This window comes from Lithobates pipiens, unplaced genomic scaffold, assembly GCF_037356315.1.
Source record: "Lithobates pipiens isolate NorthernLeopardFrog02 unplaced genomic scaffold, aLitPip1_a1.2 Scaffold_16, whole genome shotgun sequence".
Lineage (NCBI taxonomy): Eukaryota > Metazoa > Chordata > Amphibia > Anura > Ranidae > Lithobates > Lithobates pipiens.
The window spans coordinates 572,166,186-572,187,595 of NW_027507748.1; the positions used below are offsets into that span (position 1 = coordinate 572,166,186).

The 21,410-nt window shown below is 42.0% G+C and overlaps 1 protein-coding gene across 2 annotated transcripts in view; it reads right to left on the bottom strand.

Annotated features, from left to right (window-relative positions):
* Window positions 1-21,410, bottom strand: part of PFKM (phosphofructokinase, muscle) — a 139,764-nt gene that overhangs the window by 26,563 nt on the left and 91,791 nt on the right. For both annotated transcript variants that reach the window (XM_077483731.1, XM_077483730.1), the window contains exons 14-18: window positions 20,023-20,086; window positions 16,434-16,580; window positions 11,881-11,951; window positions 10,204-10,291; window positions 9,464-9,616 (exon numbers count right to left, since the gene is read on the bottom strand). In XM_077483731.1, the coding sequence (XP_077339857.1) occupies window positions 9,464-9,616; window positions 10,204-10,291; window positions 11,881-11,951; window positions 16,434-16,580; window positions 20,023-20,086 (523 nt within the window). The remainder of the gene's footprint in view (window positions 1-9,463; window positions 9,617-10,203; window positions 10,292-11,880; window positions 11,952-16,433; window positions 16,581-20,022; window positions 20,087-21,410) is intronic.

Consider the following 21,410-nt stretch of genomic DNA (forward strand, 5'->3'; position numbering starts at 1 on the left):
ACGCCACAACATGTGTAGGAGATCTCCCTGTCCCTGACACCTAGGGCATCTGTCGTCTATCCTCCTACCAAACTGACATAATTTTTTGGGTGTGTAGTAAGCCCTGTGCACCAACATCAACTGTGAAACCTTTTGGGAAGGGGAGATTGAAGTTACCGGCCCTAATTCCATAATTCTCCTCCACTGTGTATCTAATATTTCTCCTAAATCCTCTTCCCATTTCTTCTTCAAGTTCGGATGAACAGTTTCCTGATTAAGAACCATACCTAATTGATTGTAAATACCTGAGATAAACCCCTTTACCCCATCTGTAGTAAGCCACTTCTGAAGTAAAGGTATTTTATCCCACGTGGGCATATTTCCCCCAAATTGTGCTGCCAGGGCGTGTCTCACCCTCAGGTAGCTAAAGAATGAATATTGTGGTATATCATATATATTTTTTAAATCCGAAAATGTCCTTAAGGCCCCTCCATCATAAAGCTGGATCAACTTAGTTATACCCTTTTTTTCCCATGATTTAATCTTACCAATGGTTAATATTTCAGGTAGATTTTTATTGTCCCAGAGGGGTATAGATTCTAATAACCCCGAATAACCCAGTTTTAACTTCACCGCTTTCCATACCTTGGTTAGCATTTTAGTTATCGAGTTGTTATGTCGAAAGGAGTCGGCCTCCAGGACCTCAGCCATGAACTCATGTGGGGCTCCTATCATTCTAATCCCTCCTTTTAGCTTCCTTCCCTGCTCCGAGTCGCAACCCGCCAGGTGCTGCATCTGCGCCGCCAAGTAGTAGCTCCTAGGATGTGGAACCGCTAGGCCTCCTCTATCTATTGGCATTTGCAGCGTCCGGAGTCGTATCCGGGCCTTGCCTTTCTTCCAGATCAGTTCGCGAAAGAGGGTCTCCAATTTCCTAAACCATTTTTTACAAATCCATACCGGCGCATTATGCAAAACGTACAGCAGCTGTGGCAACCAAATCATCTTAATCAGGCTGCAACGGCCCATTACTGAGAGCGGAAGTTTACTCCAGACGTCGCATTTACGCTTAAATTTATGCAGGAGGGGAATTAAATTTTTGTTGATATATTGATCAGGGTTCTGTGTCAAGAATATGCCAAGGTATTTCAACGCATCTACCTCTCTTACCTTTATCCCCGGCGGCGAAGACGCAACAACCGGGGGATCGACTCGGAGCAGTTCGGATTTCGCCCAGTTAATGGCCAACCCTGAGAGACCTCCAAAGCTTTCTACTAAAGTGACTGCCTGCGTCAAGGATGGACCAGTATCTCCCAGAAACAGTAACACATCGTCTGCGTATAGGGCTATCTTTTCCTGTCTCCCTCCGCTTCTTTGAAAGCCCTTAATCCCGGAGTTTGCCCTAATGGCTATGGCCAAAGGCTCTATGGCCAACGCAAAGAGTAGAGGGGACAGGGGACAACCCTGTCTTGTCCCTCTACTCATCTCGATCCTCTCAGAATACCTGCCATTGGCCCTTACCCTAGCACTAGGGGCGTTATACATCCTTTTGATCCAACCAATAAAGTTGGGGCCCATTCCTACTTTCTCCAACACCCGCCACAGAAAGTTCCATTCTAAGCTGTCAAAAGCTTTCGTTACATCCAGAGACATTATAGCCCTCTCTCCTGCATTCTCTGCTGGGATCTGCATGTTTAGGAAAGTTCTTCTGATGTTCATACTAGTAGATCTTCCCATAATAAACCCTGTTTGATCTGGGTGTATTAACTTTGTCATAAATTGATTCAGCCTATTTGAAAGTACTTTAGCTAAAATTTTTTCATCCGCATTCAGTAGTGAAATTGGCCTATACGAGGCCACTTCCAGCGGATCCTTATCCATTTTGGGGATCACTATAATCGTTGCCTCTGTAATTGATGCCGGTAGGTGTTTCCCATCCGTTATGTCTATTAGAGTTTTATACAACTCAGGGAGTAACAATTCTCCATAGTATTTATATAATTCTACCGGGAGCCCATCCGGGCCTGGAGCCTTACAATTTGGCATTCCGGCCACTGCCTGTTGAAGCTCACTAAGGGTTATCGGGGCGTCTAGAACTTCCCGTTCCTCCCGGGTAAGGGTCACCATTTCTAAGTTTTCCAAGAAGCTATCCATTGCCCCTGGCTCGCCTGTACCTTGTGACTGGTACAGCTCCCTATAGTAATTTCCGAAGATTTCTACTATCTCTTCACTATTGCATGTTGTCGCCCCATTTATATTTCTAATATTTGAAATGAATGAGGGTGAGGAATTTGTCTTAACCAACTGTGCAAGCAATCTTCCCACCCCTTCTCCTTCTCCAAAGTATCGCTGTTTCACGAAGATTCGTTTACTCTCTTCTTTTTTTACTATCGCTGTTTTATAACCTTGTTGTTTATTTAACCAAATTTTTTGATTTTCTGGAGTTGGGTCCATGACATAGGTATTCTCTGCTTCTAAGAGTTCCTTCCTGATGTTCTCCTCCCATATTCTGGATTTTCTCTTCATTCTTGCTACCTGTTGAATCAACACGCCCCTAATAAACGCCTTTAGGGTATCCCAGACCACATTCATTGGCGCCGAGCCCAAATTAAAGCTTATGAATTCTCTTAATCTTAATTTAACTTCCATTTCATCCTTCATGAGTTCTAGCCAAAAAGGACTAATCTTCCAACCCCCTTGAACTTTTTTAACCCCCGTGTTGAACACAGCCCTCACCAAAGAGTGGTCTGAGACCCCCCTTGGCAGATATTCTATCTCCCTTATTTTTTGTGCCATTTCCAAATTTCCTATAACCATGTCTATCCTAGACAGGGTACCATACGATCCTGACAAGCAGGAATATTGCTTAACTCTCGGGTGTCTCTCTCTCCAAAGATCCCTCAAACCTATTTCACTCAGGAAGCAACTCAGCCTAGTTTCACCCAAGTCCCCAGACCGCCCCTTAGGGGGAAACCTATCATAGTTTACATCTAGGACTTCGTTGAAGTCCCCCATCGCGATAATAGGAATATCCTCTTTGTCCCCAATAAATTCCATCAGTTTGTAGATAACTTCCATTTTAAACGGGGGGGGGGTATATATATATTTGCCAAAATACAGCTATTACCCTCAAGTTTACCAAACAGGAAAACATATCGCCCCAACTCATCTATGCTAACCTGGGTGCAGGAGAAACTCACCCCGTCCTTTATTAACACGCTTACTCCTCTTGAATAGGAGGAATAAACTGAGTGGTATTGTTGTTGATATTTCCTATAGTTTAACAGTGATTTAGACATATTAGTTAGGTGGGTCTCCTGCAAACATGCTAATCCAATATCAAATCTCTCCAGCATAGCAAAGACTATCGCTTTTTTTGCTGGAGTACCCAAGCCCCTCACGTTCCAAGATCCAATGTTAATAGATTTACCCTGCACCAGATTTACCATCTGTTATAAAAGAAGACATGCTGACAAACAGAAAGCACCACGCAACCAAGCAAGAAGGGAGTATATAAGACTTATCAGATATAGGGTCTACTAGGATACCTATCCTCGTTAAGTACAGCCCACTTAATATCATAACCCATTGGTGATTCCCAAATATCATAACCCATTGGTGTTTCCCAGCTTTGTGCCATAATAACACGCAATTAAATTTAACCCTAAAGAATGTCTTATAATGGTGCTTTGTGTTTGTATTCCTTCTCTCCTGTGCGTTTATCCTACCACCTACAAATTTCCCCTTCAGGTATTTACTCTCTTGTGTAATTATCGTGCTATTTTCCAATTCTACCTCTACGTGTTTTCTTTTTACAAACAATTTTTCTTCCCCACCCAGCCCAACTCCACCCAGCCCGCCTCCCCCCTCCATCCCCCCCGTCCCTGCCCCTCTAGACGGTCCATATTTTTCTTAGTATAGGTTCCTTTTAAACTAACAAGGGCACTGGTATGTTGTATTTTTAAATCTTGCTCCAACACTCAAAAATAAATAAATAAAATACTATAATAACCCCAAAATCCATAAAAATTATTCTTTTTCAAAAGCTCAAAAAGGAAAAGTTGCACTTTCTGCGCAACTGTGAAAGGGATTAATTACATTTTAATTTTTTTTTTTGATTATTCGCAAGCATTTGTAGTTATGGGATTACCTACACTATATTACCAAATGTATTGAAACGCCTGCCTTTACACGCACATGAACTTTAATGGCATTTCAGTTTTAGTCCGTAGGGTTCAATATTGAGTTGTTTTTCAGGGGTTTGGCTTGGCCCCTTAGTTCTAGTGAAGGGAACTCTTAAGATGTCAGTATACCAAGACATTTTGGACAATTTCAGCCTTCCAAATTTGTGGGTGGCCCTTTCCTGTTCCAACATGACTGCATACCAGTGCACAAAGGAAGGTCCATAAAAACATGGATAAGCGAGATTGGGGTGGAGGAATTTGACTTGCCTGCACAGAGTCCCGACCGCAAACTGATAGAATGAATTAGAGTGGAGACTGCAAGCCAGGCCTCCTCGTCCAACATCAGTGCCTGACCTCACAAATGCACTTCTGGAAGAATGGTAAAACATTCCCATAGACACACTCCTGAACCTTGTGGACAGCCTTCCCAGAAGAGTTGAAGCAGATATAGCTGCAAAAGGATGGGCCAACTCAATACTGAACCCTACAGACTAAGACTGGGGTGCCATTAAAGTTCATGCACATGTAAAGGCAGGCGTCCCAATATTTTTTGTAATATAGTGTATGTTTAGCTTTGTGTGCTCTGCTGCTAAGCAGAGGGAGGGAATCAGAAAGGAATGAAAAGCCATATTGAAAAGTACTTTATCCTCACAATTTATTCACTATTCAGTGGTGACCAATGGCGATAATTTTTACATGTCAGGTATTACTATGCACTTTAGAGCATAGGTTGGAAAAAATAAAGATTTTATGTTAGGGCCTCATGCACACTGGACATTTTGCCAACTCTCAAGCCCCATACACACTATCAGATTGTCTGCTGATTTTTTCCAGCAGATTTACCAAAACCATATAATATGAGGTCAAACCTTAGGGGTTTCAATGTGTATGCAATCAGGCAGGCACTTCTACTACATGGTTTTGGTAAATCTGAAGGAAAAAATCAGCAGACAATCTGATAGTGTGTATGGGGCTTCAGACTCCTTTCCAACTGGCACCAGCTTTTTGCCAGAAAAAAAACAAAAAACGCTTGCTGCTTGTACCTGTGTGCAACATGTTTAGGCACATTTAGGCATGTCAAGTGCTTGAGCAGGAATTAATTTCATTGGCCAGAACAATAAATTATTCTGGCCATTAAAATGAATGCTCAAGTGCTAAAGGTGTCTAATGTTGACACGTGGTTAGATACAGTATCTCAGAAAAGTGAGTACACCCCTAACATCATACAGCCATTAATGTCTAAACCGCTGGCAAAAAAAAGTGAGTACACTCCTAAGTGAAAATGTCCAAATTGGACTCAATTAGCCATTTTCCCTCCTCGGTGTCAAGTGACTTGTTAGTGTTACAAGGTCTCGGGTATGAACAGGAAGCAGGTGTGTTAAATTTGGTGTTATCACTCTCACACTTGTCACTGGAAGTTCAACATGGCACCTCATTAGCAATCTTCTTATAGCCTAGCCCATCTTTATTTGGAGCAACAATTCTTTTTTAAGATACTCAGTCTCTGAGTATCTTAAAAAAAGAATTGTTGCTCCAAATAAATATGGGCTAGGCTATAAGAAGATTGCCAAGACCCTGAAACTGAGCTACAGCACAGTCGCCAAGACCATACAGTAGTTTAGCAGGACAGGTTCCACTCAGAATAGACCTCGCCATGGTCTACCAAAGAAGTTGAGTTCACGTGCTCAGGGTCATATCCAGAGGTTGTCTTTGGGAAATAGAAGTATGAGTGCTGCCAGCATTGCTGCAGAGGTTGAAGTGGTGGGGGGTCAGCCTGTCAGTGCTCAGCCCTTACGCTCCACATGGCATCAAATTGATCTGCATGGCTGTCTTCCCAGAAGGAAGCATCTTGATGATGCACAAGAAAGCTCACAGTTTGCTGAAGACAAGCAGACTAAGGACATGTATTACAGGAACCATGCCCTGTGGTCTGATGAGACCAAGATAAACTTTTTTGGTTCAGATGATGTCAAGCATGTGTGGCGGCAACCAGGTGAGGAGTACAAAGACAAGTGTGTCTTGCCTACAGTGAAGCATGATGGTGGGAGTGTCATGGTCTGGGGCTGCAGGAGTGCTGCCGGCACTGGGGAGCTACAGTTCATTGAGGGAACCATGAATGCCAACATGTACTGTGACATACTGAAGCAAAGCATGATCCCCTCCCTTCGGAGAAAGGGCCGCAGGGCAGTATTCCAACATGATAACGACCCCAAACACACCTCCAAGACGACCACTGGCTTGCTAAAGAAACGGAGGGTAAAGGTGGTGGACTGCCCAAGCAGGTCTCGAGACCTAAACCCTATTGAACATCTGTGGGGCAACCCTCAAAAGGAAGGTGGAGGAGCGCAAGGTGTCTAACACCCACCAGCTCCGTGATGTTGTCATGGAGGAGTGGAAAAAGACTCCAGTGGCTACCTGTGAAGCTCTGGTAAACTCCATGCCCAAGAGGGTTAAGGCAGTGCTAAAAAATAATGGTGGCCACAAAAAATATTAACACTTTGGGCCCAATTTGGACATTTTCACTTAGGGGTGTATTCACTTTTGTTGTCAGCAGTTTAGACATTTACCACTTCAGCCCTGGAAGGATTTACCTCCTTCCTGACCAGAGCACTTTTTGTGATACAGCACTGTGTCACTTTAACTAACAATTGCGCGGTCGGGTGACGTTGCACCCAAGCAAAATTTACGTCCTTTTTTCCCCACAAATAGAGTTTTCTTTTGGTGGTATTTGATCACCTCTGCGGTTTTTATTTTTTTTGCTATAAACAAACAAAAAAAAAAAAGTGACAATTTTGAAAAAATTCAATATTTTTTACTTTTTGCTATAATAAATATCCCCAAAAAATATATTAACCACTTCAGTCCCGGACCATTTTGCTGGCCAAAGACCATACCACTTTTTGCGATTTGGCACTGCGTCGCTTTAACTGACAATTGCGCGGTCGTGCGACGTGGTTCCCAAACAAAATTGACGTCCTTTTTCCCACAAATAGAGCTTTCTTTTGGTGGTATTTGATCACCCCTGCGGTTTTTATTTTTTGCGCTATAAACAAAAATAGAGCGACAATTTCTTGTTATAATAAATATCCCCCAAAAATATATAAAAAAAACATTTTTTCCCCTCAGTTTAGGCCGATACGTATTCTTCTACATATTTTTGGTAAAAAAAAAAAAAAAAAAAATCGCAATAAGCGATTATTGATTGGTTTGCACAAAAGTTATAGCTTTTACAAAATAGGGGATAGTTTTATGGCATTTTTATTAATATATATATATTTGTTTACCAGCAATGGTGCCGATCAGTGATTTTTATCGTGACTGTGACTTTATGGCGGACACATCGGACATTTTTTACACATTTTTGGGACCATTGTCATTTATACAGCAATCACCGCTATACAAATGCCCTGATTGCTGTGTAAATGACACTGGCAGTGAAGGGGTTAACCAGTGGGTGGCAGTGTGGGGGTTAAGTGTTCCTAGGGGTGTGTTACTAACTGTTGGGGGCTGGGCTTTTATTTAGTGAACACTGATCTCTTCTCCAATCACATGGAGCAGAGATCATTGTCACTTGTTGCTAGGCAGAATGTGGAGATGCTGTTTACAACGGCATCTCTCCATTCAGCCGTCCCGTGAGACGATCGCGGGTATGCCCACGGCAATCGAGTCAGTAGGACCGGACTCACGGGGGTCCCGACCGGCACATGAGCGCGCCGCCAGCGGCGCACTCACGATGGCAGGGCGGCATTAAAGATTGGATGTACCTGTACACCAATACGCCTGCCCGTGCCATTCTGCCGACGTACATCGGCTTGCGCTGGTCGGGAACTGGTTAAAATACGAATTTTTTTTCTCAGTTTAGGCCGATATGTATTCTTCTACATATTTTTGGTAAAAAAAAAAAAAAAATTGCAATAAGCATATATATTGATTGGTTTGCGCAAAAGTTATAGCGTCTACAAAATAGGGGAAAGATTTATAGCATTTTTATTATTATTTTTTTTTAATAGTAATGACGGCAATCTGCGATTTTTATCATGACTGCGACATTATGGCAGACACATCGGACACTTTTGACACCATTGTCATTTATACAGCGCTCAGTGCTATAAAAAATTTACTGTGCAAATGACACTGGCAGGAAAGGTATTAAACACTAGGGGGCGATCAAGTGGTTAAGTGTGTCCTAGGGAGGTGTTCTAACTGTGGAGGGGATGGGCTTCCACTGACATGACAGCGATCACTGCTCCCGATGACAGGGAGAAGTAGATCTCTGTCATGTCACTAGGCAGAATGGGGAAATGCCTTTTTTACAAAGGTATCTCCCCGTTCTTCCGCTCCGTGACATGATTGCGGGCCCCCAGCTGACATTGAGTTCACGGCACCCACGGGCATGGTCACGAAGCACGCGATGCGCAAGCCCTCAATGCTGCAATTTAAAGGGGAATTACCTGTACGCCCATTTGCCCAGCCGTGCCATTGTGCCAATGTACATCGTTGTGCGCTGGTCGGCAAGGGGTTAATGGCTGTGTGTTGAGTTATTTTGAGGGGACAGCAAATTTACACTGTTATACAAGCTGTACACTCACTACTTTACATTGTAGCGAAGTGTAATTTCTTCAATAGTGTCAGATGAAAAGATATAATAAAATATTTACAAAAATATTTTAGAGGGTGAGAGTTGTACTCACTTTTGTGAGAAACTGTACTGTATTTAGGTACGTCTAGCGTTTATTCTGCCAAAGCTCTGTTGCTCCTGGATGCACTGGCTGTGTTTTTTTTCTGCCTCTACATGCCATTGCCTCTGAATGCCTATGTGTGCATGGACACATAGGCCAACATGAAGGGGCTTTAGAGGCAGGGAAGAAAAATGCCAAATGCCCCTGGAAGCAACAAAAAAAAAAAAAAAAGGGTCAGTGTGCATGAGGCCAAAGTGTGTAGATGCTTGTTTTTCAGACAGAAATCACCATCTGCTTTCCTGTCAAGCTGTCCTGTACTGGGCTTGTTATAAAATTATCAGAAAATCAAAAAGTAAAGCATCCCCACCCAACAAATTGGGAAGAGGGTGATAGAGGCGGGCTGTGAGTAAAATAATACATTTGCCATTTCACAAATAAAAAGGCTCTTTCCAATAACATCATGATTTTGGACAAACAAATCCAGGTGAAACTTAATAACCTAATAAAGGAGAACAGTCATTTAAAAATCAGTGATTGAAGTAGAGTAGTTGCTGCCTGTTTTTTCACCATTAACAAAACTGTCATGAATGTTACAAACAGCAAGGAGAAGACTAATATACTTGCAGTGGTTATAGTGTTGAGAGCTGTATCAGCACCAATACTAAAGTCAGATCCGGGGACATTGTTTGAGACAGTGGCTGGAATAACAACAATAGGTATACATAGCTCCTCATACTTAGAACGTCCTTCTATCAGTTCCAGGCTGCCTGTAAATGCCTGCAAGATAAACAACATTTACTACTAGGATACATGACAACAGATAGTAATGTTGTAGAAAACAAATGGCAACACAGATGTAACTATAATCAAAGGAGCCCAAGTGACTATTCTGTTTCCGGCAACACATTACTTGCACACACAATACACAATAATTGCTCAAAGTTGAATACTCTTTGGCTCTATAATAGTCTATATATAATAAAGACAAATCGATTTTGATGCAAAACAAATATATAAAGAATAGCCTCTATAGGTGATGCTGCATTCCTCTGTGGATATTGTTTGAACTATGCCTTGCAGGGCCTTGAAATGTATGTTTGACAATTGTATGGAGCCAATGTTTTTATCGTTATCTGTTAAAAATTCTCGAAATAAAAAAAATTAATAAAAAAATAATAAATTCAATCTTTAAATAGATTAAATATGCTGGACTAGTTATTTTCTAACAGCAAGCCAGACACAGACCCCATTTCCTTCCTGGAGTTTTTGTCACTAAAATGTGGTCATCTATTACTTGACACTAAATTGAACCCATGTTCACAATGCAAAAGTTTACCAAGGAACACAAAAAAAAAAAAACTTACCTCAAAACCACCAATAATGATCAGGCCATGTATGTTAAAGTTGCTTATATTTGCACTGATTTCCTCAAAGTATTTCTTTGGCAGCACCCTGTGAAGGTGAATTAACATAACATTTATACAAACACATTTACTTTAGTGTAGTCAATATCTTGAGTAGGGATGAGCTCAGGCGTGTTCACATGGTCCACGTACACAGCCCGCCAGGAAGTCGGCGCAGCGCTGCGCTAATCACAGGCAAAGAGACATTGCTCGATCTCTGCAGCCGCGCATCGGGGCAATGTCTCACTGCCTGTGATTAGCGCAGCGCTGCGCCAACTTCCTGTCGGGCTCTGCACGTGGACCATGCAAACACTCCTGAGCCCACCCTTAACCATTTCCCGACCGGCGCACGACAATGTACGTGGGCAGAATGGCACAGGGCAGGCAAATTGGCATATAGGTACGTACATTTGTAATTGCCGCCCTGCCATCGCGCGCACACCGTGAGTCCGGTCTCGGGTCTCATGGACTCTATCACCACGGGGATACCCGCGATCGTCTCACGGGAAGGCTGATTTTACAACGGCATCTCCCCGTTCTGCCTAACAACAAGTGACACTGATCTCTGCTCCATGTGATTGGAGCAGAGATCAGTGTTCACTAAGACACAGCCCAGCCCCCCACAGTTAATAACACGCCCCTAGAACACACTTAACCCCTACACTGCCACCCCTGGTTAACCCCTTCATTGCCAGTGTCATTTACACAGGAATCAGTGCATTTGTATAGCACTGATTGCTGTATAAATGACAATTGTCCCAAAAATGTGTCAAAAATGTCCGATGTGTCTGCCATAATGTCGCAATCACAATAAAAATCGCTGATCGCCGCCATTACTAGTAAAAAAAAAATTATTAATAAAAATGCCATAAAACTATCCTCTATTTTGTAAACGCTATAAATTTTGCACAAACCAATCAATAATTGCTTATTGCGATTTTTTTACCAAAATTATGTAGAAGAATACGTATCGGCCTAAGCTGAGGGGAAAAAAAAAATGTTATATATTTTTTGGGGGATATTTATTATAGCAAAAAGTAAAAAATAATGCGTTTTTTTTCAAAATTGTCACTCTATATTTGTTTATAGCGACAAAAATAAAAACCGCAGGGGTGATCAAATACCACCAAAAGAAAGTTATTTTTGTGAGAAAAAAAGGATGTCAATTTTGTTTGGGAGCCACGTCGCACGACCGCACAATTGTCAGTTAAATCGACGATGTGCCGAATCGCAAAAAGTGGTCTAGTCTTAATCCAGCAAAATGGTCCGGTCTGAAAGTGGTTAATCTTGAGAGGTAAACTGGGATGTATAATACTAGCAAAGAATATTGCACTAAAGCTAGGCACACATCACAATCAGGCCTGCCTAAGCAATCTGGTTTTTATCCAGTCTAGTAGATGCTTAAACTATACTGTATAATTGTTCTATATGAGTTTGTACAATCAGATATGTTTTGCCAGCTTTACTTTACGACTATGCAGCATGTGACATAAATTATATTTCTATGTTATGATATTAATACAAGTTATTGCAAAGAAAAAAAAAAGGACAAACTTTTCAAAGTGATTCTGTAGGGATAGAAAAATGGCGGATTGAATTTCTCCCTCATGTCTGGAATATATTCTAAGAAAAAGTTACCTTTTAGTTCCAAGTCTAGATCCTCCTTGTCCAGTCCATCCTCCAACACCACTCCATCCAATTTCTTCTATCTATTAATGAGAAATTAAGAAAAAAAAAAAAGTGTGAATTCTATGCTAAGTTTTCTGTCAAATAGTAATAGTAATAGTGTTCGCATGGTCCACGTGCAGAGCCCGACAGGAAGTTGGCGCAGTGCTAATCACAGGCAGTGAGAAATTGCCCTGATGCGCAGCTGCAGAGATCGGGCAATGTCTCACTGCCTGTGTTTAGCACTTATTTCGATTTATGCATGCATACTTGATTTTGCTCATTCACGCAAATAAAAAGAGCACTTAAAAATATCTACACTTAAATTTAGACCCTAAAACCACACCAAATAAAATGGGAACTTCAAAATAAAAAAATCAGGTGGCCTGATGAGTCGTGCCTTCTCTATGATGTATTGCTGCCACCTAGTGCCTGTTCTATAGTAGAAAAGAATGTGTTATAATACAGAATTTATATAACGCCAATAGTTTAGGCAGCACTTTACAATATAAAAGGAAGACAATACAGTTACAATACAATAAAATACGAGAGGAGTAAGAGGGCTGTGCTAAGAAGAGCTTATAAGTGTGGGGCAGGTGGTACAAAAGGTTGTGACTGTGGGGAATGGATGGAAGTGGTAAAAGATTAGTTGGAGGTGTGATATGCTTCCCTGAAGAGATCAGTTTTCCAGGACTGCCTGAAGGCAGCTAGAGTAGGAGATAGCCGTACAGGTTGAGCTAGAGAGTTCCCGAGGATGGAAGGGAGAAATCCTAGAGACGAGCATGGAAAGAGGAGACAAGGGAGCTTGAGAGTAGAAGGTCTTGAGAAGAGCATATAGAGAACTGTTTGGGTGATATTTGGAGACAAGATTGGTGATGTAGCTTGGGGCAGAGTTTTGAATGGCTTTGTATGTTGTGGTTAGTATTCTGAATTTAATTTGCTGGGCATTCAAGAGCCAGTGTAGGGATTGGCCAAGAGGGGTGGCAGATACTGAATGGTTGGTAAGGTGGATAAGTCTGGCAGCAGCATTCATGACAGACGGAAGAGAAGAGGTAGACCAATGAGAGGGCAGTTGCAATAGACAAGGTGAGAGATAACAAGGGAGTGAATGAGTAGCTTGGTGGTTTCATTTGTTAAAAAGGGGCGAATTTTAGAAATGTTATGGAGGTTAAATCTACAAGCTTTCAACAGCGATTGGATTTGGGGCTGAAAGGACAGATCAGAGTCTTGGATTACACCTAGTAACCTGGCATAAGGGGAGGGATTGATGGTTGCATTATTGATTTTGATGGAAAAGTCATGGAGGGTGGTGGGGGCAATATTACCAGCTCGGTTTTAGGGAGATTTAGTTTAAGGAAGTGGTACAACATCCATGCTGATATGTCAGTTAGTAAGTTAGTGATGCAAGAGGAGGCTGAAGGAATGAGGTGAGGAGCAGACAGATAGAATTGGGTGTCATTCGTGTATAGATGGTATTGGAAGCCGTAGGCGGTTATCAAGTGACCAAGGTAGAAGGTATAGATAGAGAAGAGAAGGGGTCCAAAAACAGAGCCTTGGGGGACCCCCATAGAAAGGGGCAATTGTCAGGATCCCTTTAGTGCTCCCTGCTCCTCATTCCAACATCTGGGTGTTGACTGTTGCATTCTCCCTGTGTTCATCTGCAAGATGATTGATCTGGTCAGTTACCTGATATAAGAAAACCAAACACTCTATCCCTTGCTTGTGATAGAGACAGTATATCTGCATTGTTCCTGATCAAGCCTCCCGTTTGTCTGCCATGCTTTACTAATCTGGATTTCCCTGTGTATGACCTGGATCGGATATTAGACTATTCCCTGAAATCTGCCTGCCTTTTTACCTGGACTGTTATTGAATTGGATATTGGACTATTCCTGAACTCAGCCTGCCCTTTGCCTGGACTATCATAGAACCACGCTATCTGTCTGCTAAACTGCAAGTATCTGTTTGCTTTGCTCAGTTCGCTTCTGCCTTGGGGTGGTGGTCAGGCACTATAGCATTGTGTATAAGTACTGGGGGCAACCAACTACCGGTAGGCCTTCTTGTCTTAATGGAAAGGGGGCTGCTATAGGTGAAGCACACAGTAGCTAAAATGCTCCAGAATCTTGGAGGCCAAGGGAACGGAGTTTATTGAGAAGGAGCGGGTGGTCAACAGTATCAAAGGCCACAGAGAGGTCAAGCAGTAGAAGTATGAAGTACTGACCATTGTTTTTTTGCAGTTAATAAATTGTTAGCGAGCTTTAGTAAGGCAGTTTCTGTGGAGTGTTGTGAGTGAAATCCAGCAGAATACAGAAGAGAAGGATTAAAGTGGCGAAGGTTCCTACAAGTAATCATTTGCTGCTTGGAGGGATGGGTGGTTGGAGGCAAGGATAAGGTCATGCACAGATGTGAGCTTGTTACAGATCGGGCATTCCAAAGGATGCATGAGATTGAGGGGCTGGTTTTAGGAAGCAGGGGGGTTGAAATTTAACGGAGTGGATTGTGGCTTTTGGCAGAGAAGGAGGGGTGTCGGATATATGTGGTTTGCAGTTTGAAAATGGAGGACCAGGATTTGGAGAATTGTCCCCTGAGACTAGGAGAAGAAGGAGGGTGAGGAAGGTAAGATGGGAGTGGGATGTGTGTGAACACAAATGTCTAACTTCCCCGGTGTTTAGGTCAGCATGTGGGTTCCGCAATTGCAAGAGGTGATGATTGCAGTAGTAGGGAAAGGGTAGGAATGAGGGAAATATGTTTATGCTGTGGGGTAGAGAGGAGGGGTAGAGTAAGGATAATTTGAGGATAGAAGACACTGATGTAGAAGGAGCATGTTAGTGGATAGAGTGGGAATCTGACTTAAAATAAATTCAATGTCAAATGCTGGTTTGCATGCCATCTTTCCAGAGTGCAGCAGAGTTCTTGTATCTTCATCCAGCTTTTCTTATCCTGCCTTCGTTAAACTGCGGTGGTGAAACTGCACACCACTCGTGACAGAGCCACTCAGGAAAGAGACATGGTGTCTGTGCCTCCCCATAGGCCGCTTAAAATTTATAGGGAGATTGAGAAGGCATCCATTTCTCAATTGATCATTATAGGGTCTGATTTGAGACACATGAGTATGGTAGGGGAGATGGACAGTACCAGACCAGCCACAGACATAGGCTAGGGTCGTAAATGCTAATTGAGTCTCTTGATCACTCAAGCCAAATAGAGTGAGAATCAAATCACCCGCTGTGTTGCTAAATACAGTCAATTTGGTATAGAGCTAGCATTAAATATACAAGTTTGAAGCTATGGCAGCAGAGAATATTACTAAAAATACACAGCAGTGTCGGATAGTCAAGCAGAGCAGGGTGTACATATGGATAGCGGGAGACATGTATGACAGTGCAAGGCTTGTGAACGTTACCATGGTTACCGGTACACATCCACGGCTATAATATCCAGCAATTGTCACTGGGCTCCCCACCCTGAGGAAGTCACACGACTAGTGACGCAAAGCATCGGGCGGAACCTGTGACGGCATTTCCGGTGTCCCTGAGACCCAGAAACTGGTGAGTGATTCTTGCGGAGGATCTTTTTGCTGTTCTTGGTACACAGTTTACTTCATGCAATATTCAAGTGTTTACATTGTGAGTGTATAAAATATAGATTCTAATAAAGCATACGTACATGGATATACTGCACAATGAGCAAATCTTTTTTTTCTTTGAGCTAAATATCAGGGAAAGGAGTCATCCCCTTAAAGGGATAATTACAATTGGAGGAAGACCAAAGGAATGGAGAGTGAAGCAACTTTACTTATTATCCAAACCGCAAATATTGATCTTTTGGTCATAACATTGAGGTGAGCGTGCACTTTACCAAGAGGTGATAAGGTGGTAAGTTTTAGGGATTGCACATAGTTTTTCACGCATTCGGAAGTGTTGGACTATTTTTTTTAGCACCAGTTTTGGAGTGTGGACATTATCGACATTTGTAGTATTCTTTATACTTCTATATTTTATTTTTTACAAAATCGGGTGGCACATTTTGAATTGTTTAATTAACCATATCTTTTGCTTTAAGGAATTCATTTTGACCACAGAAGATTTTGATATTTGATTTTGGCATGTGATATGCACTTATTGAATAATCAGAGGATTTGAACAAAACGCATCTCTGCTTAATTCATTAGTATATTTTTAATGTGACAGAGTGCACTTGATTGGTGGATGCAGCAGTTCGATATATACATTTATTATTATTCACATACTGTGTTTCCCCGAAAATAAGACCGGGTCTTATATTAATTTTGGCAACAAAAGACACAGCAGGGCTTATTTTCGGGGGAGGTCTTATCACTGAAAATTCCAATTAACAACCTTGTGGTACTTGATATATTTCTCAATAATGTTTGTGTATTGTAAAGCAATGGATGACATTTCTAATAGCAGCATCCATCAGAACTTGATACGCACATTAATAAAATGACGTTGATCAAACTCTCACTAACGTAGTAGTGTTTTTTTTGTAAGAAATAAAATAAGTACCTGTCCTTTGGCAAGGCCCTCAAATCCATCATGCACTGCAAGCATTCTGTGGCCTTGGATAATGCCAATTCTGACAGTGGATCTCACTGCAGCGTTCATGCCGGCAGCAGGGGCACCAATATTCAAAACAGCCAAATTATAACCACTCTGCAAGTAAAAAGAGAAGTCACTGCAGCAGAACAACTGACACTACTACTCTCATCTTGATATACACAAACGTTTTCAGATTACAACAAAACAGAAATACACCTGAAAAAAAATGTTAAAGGCTCAGTCCAGATTTCAATGTTTTTATTATATAATCTATTTTTATAACTCTTGGCGTCCCTGTTAATGTTGGAGATTTAGATTAATTTATATGATAGAGCACACAAAGGTGGGAAGAAACATTAAAGTTTACTGGCAGGAAGATATTAGTGTTTGCGCAACATATAAGAGATATAATACAAGACTGGCTTCTTATGTTGAGAACTACAAGGCCTGGTTCACACCTATGCATTTTTAGTGCATTTTCGGTTTTGCAAAAACACACTACAGTCCATTCCACATGGTTTTCTATGGGTAAAGTTCACATCTGTACATATTATGGAAGGGGCCAGGGACCAGCAGGTTATGTTTTTGGTTCTGTAGACTTCAACGGATCAAAAATTAGTATTGCAAAATGCACCTGGAATATGCAAACTACAACCTGCATAGGTGTGAACCAGGCATTAGTCACTATAGTCTACTCAGGCCTTCAGGCTTTACCTATATATTATAACTGGTCACAAACACACAAAATACCCTTGAAGAGATTAATGAGTCTCATTTGTTCTCAATCCTTAAAGGGGTTGTAAAGGTAAATGTTTTTTCACCTTAATGCATTCTATGCATTAAGGTGAAAAAACATCTCACACTGCCGGCGCCCCCAATCCCCCCGTTTTACTTACCTGACCCCTCGAAAATCCCGCGCTCGCCCCCGCCGTCCTCTTCGCCGCTCAGCCTGGCCGCTGATTGGCTGGAGTGGATGGATTGAAAGCAGCGCAGCCATTGGCTCGCGCTGCTGTCAATCACATCCAATGACGCAGCGCGCCGGGGGGAGGGGCCTTGTGATACAGCGAGCGGCTATAGCCGCCGGCTGTATCACGGGAGCGCGCCCGCAGTGCTTCTCACCAATGCGAGGGAGCTCACATTAACGTGAGAAGCACCTGCGGGAGGAAGCAGAGACAGCCGCCGAGGGACCCCAGAAGAGCAGGTTCTGGGCCACTCTGTGCAAAACGAGCTGCACAGTGGAGGTAAGTATGACATGTTTGTTATTTTAAAAAAATAAAATGTTTTACTTTACAACCCCTTTAAACAATATTAAAGTTTCAAACAACTGTCACAGTTGCACGCCACAGGAACAGCCAAAGAGACCCCCAAATGGTGTGTGTAATCATACCACAGAAGGAAGCAGAAGGATAAGGTGATTCTCATTAGCTCAGTACGCTCCTTAACTCAGCATGCTCCTATTTTCATTGCAGAGTTCAGTTCAACTATCTTTTTTTTTTAATTGTTTATTTTAAATTTTCAACATCATACAGAAGGAAATATACATGAAATATTAACATATCGAGACAGTGCAGGTATACTTTGATTACAGGGCATACAAAATCTGAACACACAGAGGTATAGCAATGTGATTAAAGTATTAATTTGAGTGGGGGAGAGATGGTCACATCCCTAAAGAATAGAAATTGAAGCGACCCTCTACCGTATCCGTTATAGACAAAAACTGTAAAAATACCATTTAACCTCAAAGAAAGCTTTACACAAAAAGAAAAAGAACTTTCGGACCTTCTCTTGGGGATATGTATGTATTCAGGTTTAACTAAGTAGGGTCAATCCCATCAGAGCCATATATAGACTCATCCCATGTTGACCATGTTTTAGAAATTTTCTGCACCTTACCCTCCACTACGGCCGTCAAGTGCTCCATTCTACGTTTGTCAGCTACAGTGGTGATCAATTGCGGAAGTGTTGGTGGAGAGGTGGACAACCATAACCTGGGGATGACCCTTTTAGCAGCCAATAAGGTGAAGGACAATAATCTGCGCAAGGCCTTAGAAATACCAGGAAAAGGGAGGCCTAGCAGATAATGCATGGGCGTCAGGGGAATAGGAATGCCAACCAGTGTTTCTAACAGATCTTGGACTTGGAGCCAGAACTGGTGGACTAGGGGGCAGTCCCAAAAAATATGGTAGTGAGAGCCGACTCCCCCATCACATCTGCAGCATTGCTTTGCAGTTCAACTATCTTATATGCACAGTTGCAAAGGCCCCATTGTTACTTAAAAAAAAAACATAATTTACTATGCCAGATTAATATCATTGTAGACACCAAAATAACACTAAGGAACAGTGCGAAAGGATCACCGGGGGTGTAATGCGAGTGGATTTTCACTGTGTTCGATCGAGAGCCATGGGGGAGTATGGTGCTAGTGCCAACATTTTGACCACCAGCCCCCACTACTACACTGTTAAGGAACCTTTTGATATACCACTACCTGTTTAATCATCACCACACGTTCTAATTGAGTCCTGTCTGAAGTGAAGACCTCAGAAGAAAAGAGTGTACATTATTCTGTAGAAGCAAATCTGTAACTAAGTATGCACATTCCTACTTTGTAACCACTTGCTGACCGCCCTTTTGCAGCTGTGGGCAGAATCACGTATATATGATTTTGTATTTCTGCCTGCAGGGTCATGCACACGCAGGCGTCAGGCTGCTTCTGCTGTGATAATTTACAGCAGAAGCTGATCTGCGGGTCCCACGGACTCAATGTCCTTTGGCACCCACTTATCGTTAGTAAAACAGAGAACTGAGATATGCCTATGTAAACAAGGCTTATCTCAGTTCTGACATGGGGGAAGGACGATCTTGTGTCTCACAAGCAGCACACTGTGTACACAAAAACACTGGCTAGGCACACAGTTAACCCTTTGATCGCCCTAGATGTTTATCCCCTTCCCAGCCAGTGTCACTAGTATCGTGAAAGTGCATACTTTCTGTACTGATCACTGTGTTAGTGTCAAAAGTGTCAGTTGGTGTCCGATAGTAAGCCGCAATATCAATGTCCCGCTGTAAGTCGCCGATCGCCACCATTACTAGTATGACAAAATAAAAATAAATAAAAATTCCATAAATATATTACAGTTTGTAGATGCTATAGCGTTCACATAAATCAATGAATATACACTTTTTTTTTTTTTTTAACAAAAACATGTAGCAGAATAAATTTTGGCCTAAATTTATGAAGAAATTCAATTTTTTTATTGAATAGGATTAATAGCAGAAAGTAAAAAATATTGCTTTTTTTTTTTTCAAAATAGTCAGTCTTTTTTTGTTTATAGCGCAAAAAATAAAAACCCAGTGGTGATCAATACTCACCAAAAGAAAGTTCTATTTGTGGTAAAAAATTACAAATTTTATTTGGGTACAGTGTCGCACGATTGTCAGTTAAAGTAACGTAGTGCTATAGGAAAAAAAAGGCCTGGTCATGAAGGGGGTAAATCTTCCGGAGATCAAGTGGTTATACAACAGAATTTACAAATACATGTATATTTCTCACCTTTGTGGAAGGGGGCCTTATGTGAGCCAGCGTCCTGTAGACACTCCAGTTGTTTTCAAAGCTCCTGCGAAAAAAGTTAATATAATAGGTGGGTCCTTGTCTCTTATTAACACAAGGTTTATTGTGCATGAAGATTGTGTCTACATTGTTTCTGAATCTCATGTGTATTTCTCTTTTAAAGAAGATCTATGGTCACAGCATACGCTGTATTTTTTTCAAAACATCAGCATTCTAATAACCATACAAACAATAGTGATATTTGACAATCCAATATAAACTTACTTGAAAAAAAAAAATTTTTGTACCGTAAAATCCTTTTCTCTGTCATTCACCAACTGACACAGCTCCTCTTTTAGACCATTGGGTTGTATACCTTTCCCTTTAGGAGACACTAGGCAAAGTTGTAACACAACACTCAGAACTTTCAGTTCCACCCAGGGGGCGGTCCCCTAGGTATCAACCCTTCACCCTGCCTTGCATTAATCAATACGTCAACAAGCAGTATAACGTAAAGATAAAAGGAGGGGCGGGTGCTGTGTCGGTTGGTGAATTACAGAGAAAAGGATTTTACGGTGAGTACAAAAAATCCTATTTTCTCTTATATTCACCGACCAACACAGCTCCTCTCTTAGACCATTGGGACGTCCCCAAGCAGTGCCAAAGGAGGGGTGGGAAAAACAGTGTAAAAACCTCACTCACCATGGCAAGTGGGAACTAGTAAAACTGTACCCACAAAACAATAGTGCGTGGAAACCTCCACCTCAAAATCAGGGTACCCTCAACAGGAGTGACTACCCACAACCGCACAAAAAAATAAAAATAAAAACTGCAGAAGTAATGCAACAGTGCATTCTTAAAAAGTACTGTGTTTTTATCGAAAAAACAGAAAATATAATTGCATATTCAATTGAAACTATAGAGCCGCCTGCAAAAACGTTGCGGCCAAACAGGCATCAGCCGATGCACTGACGTCTACCTTGTAGAACTTGGTAAACGAGTGGACAGACAACTAGGTCGCCGTCTTACACACCTGAGCGACAGACGCTTGGTGTCGGAAGGCCCAAGACATTCCAATTGCCCATGTGGAATGGGCCGTAACCGGAAACCTGCCCCTTTAAGGCGTAGGCTTGTACTACAATCTGTCTGATCCACCTGGAAATGGTGGCTGATGAGACCGCCATGCCTTTCTTGGGAGCAGCTACCGAGAAAAACATTGAGTCTGACTTCCGAAAGGGAGCAGTGGTAGACAAATACACTTTTAGAGCCCGAACCAGGTCCAGAGCGTGAAGGTCCACCTCCTTAGGGTGTTTCGGCCTAGGACAGAGAGATGGTAACACAATGTCCTCATTAATGTGAAAAGCCGAGACCACCTTCGGTAGAAAGGACAG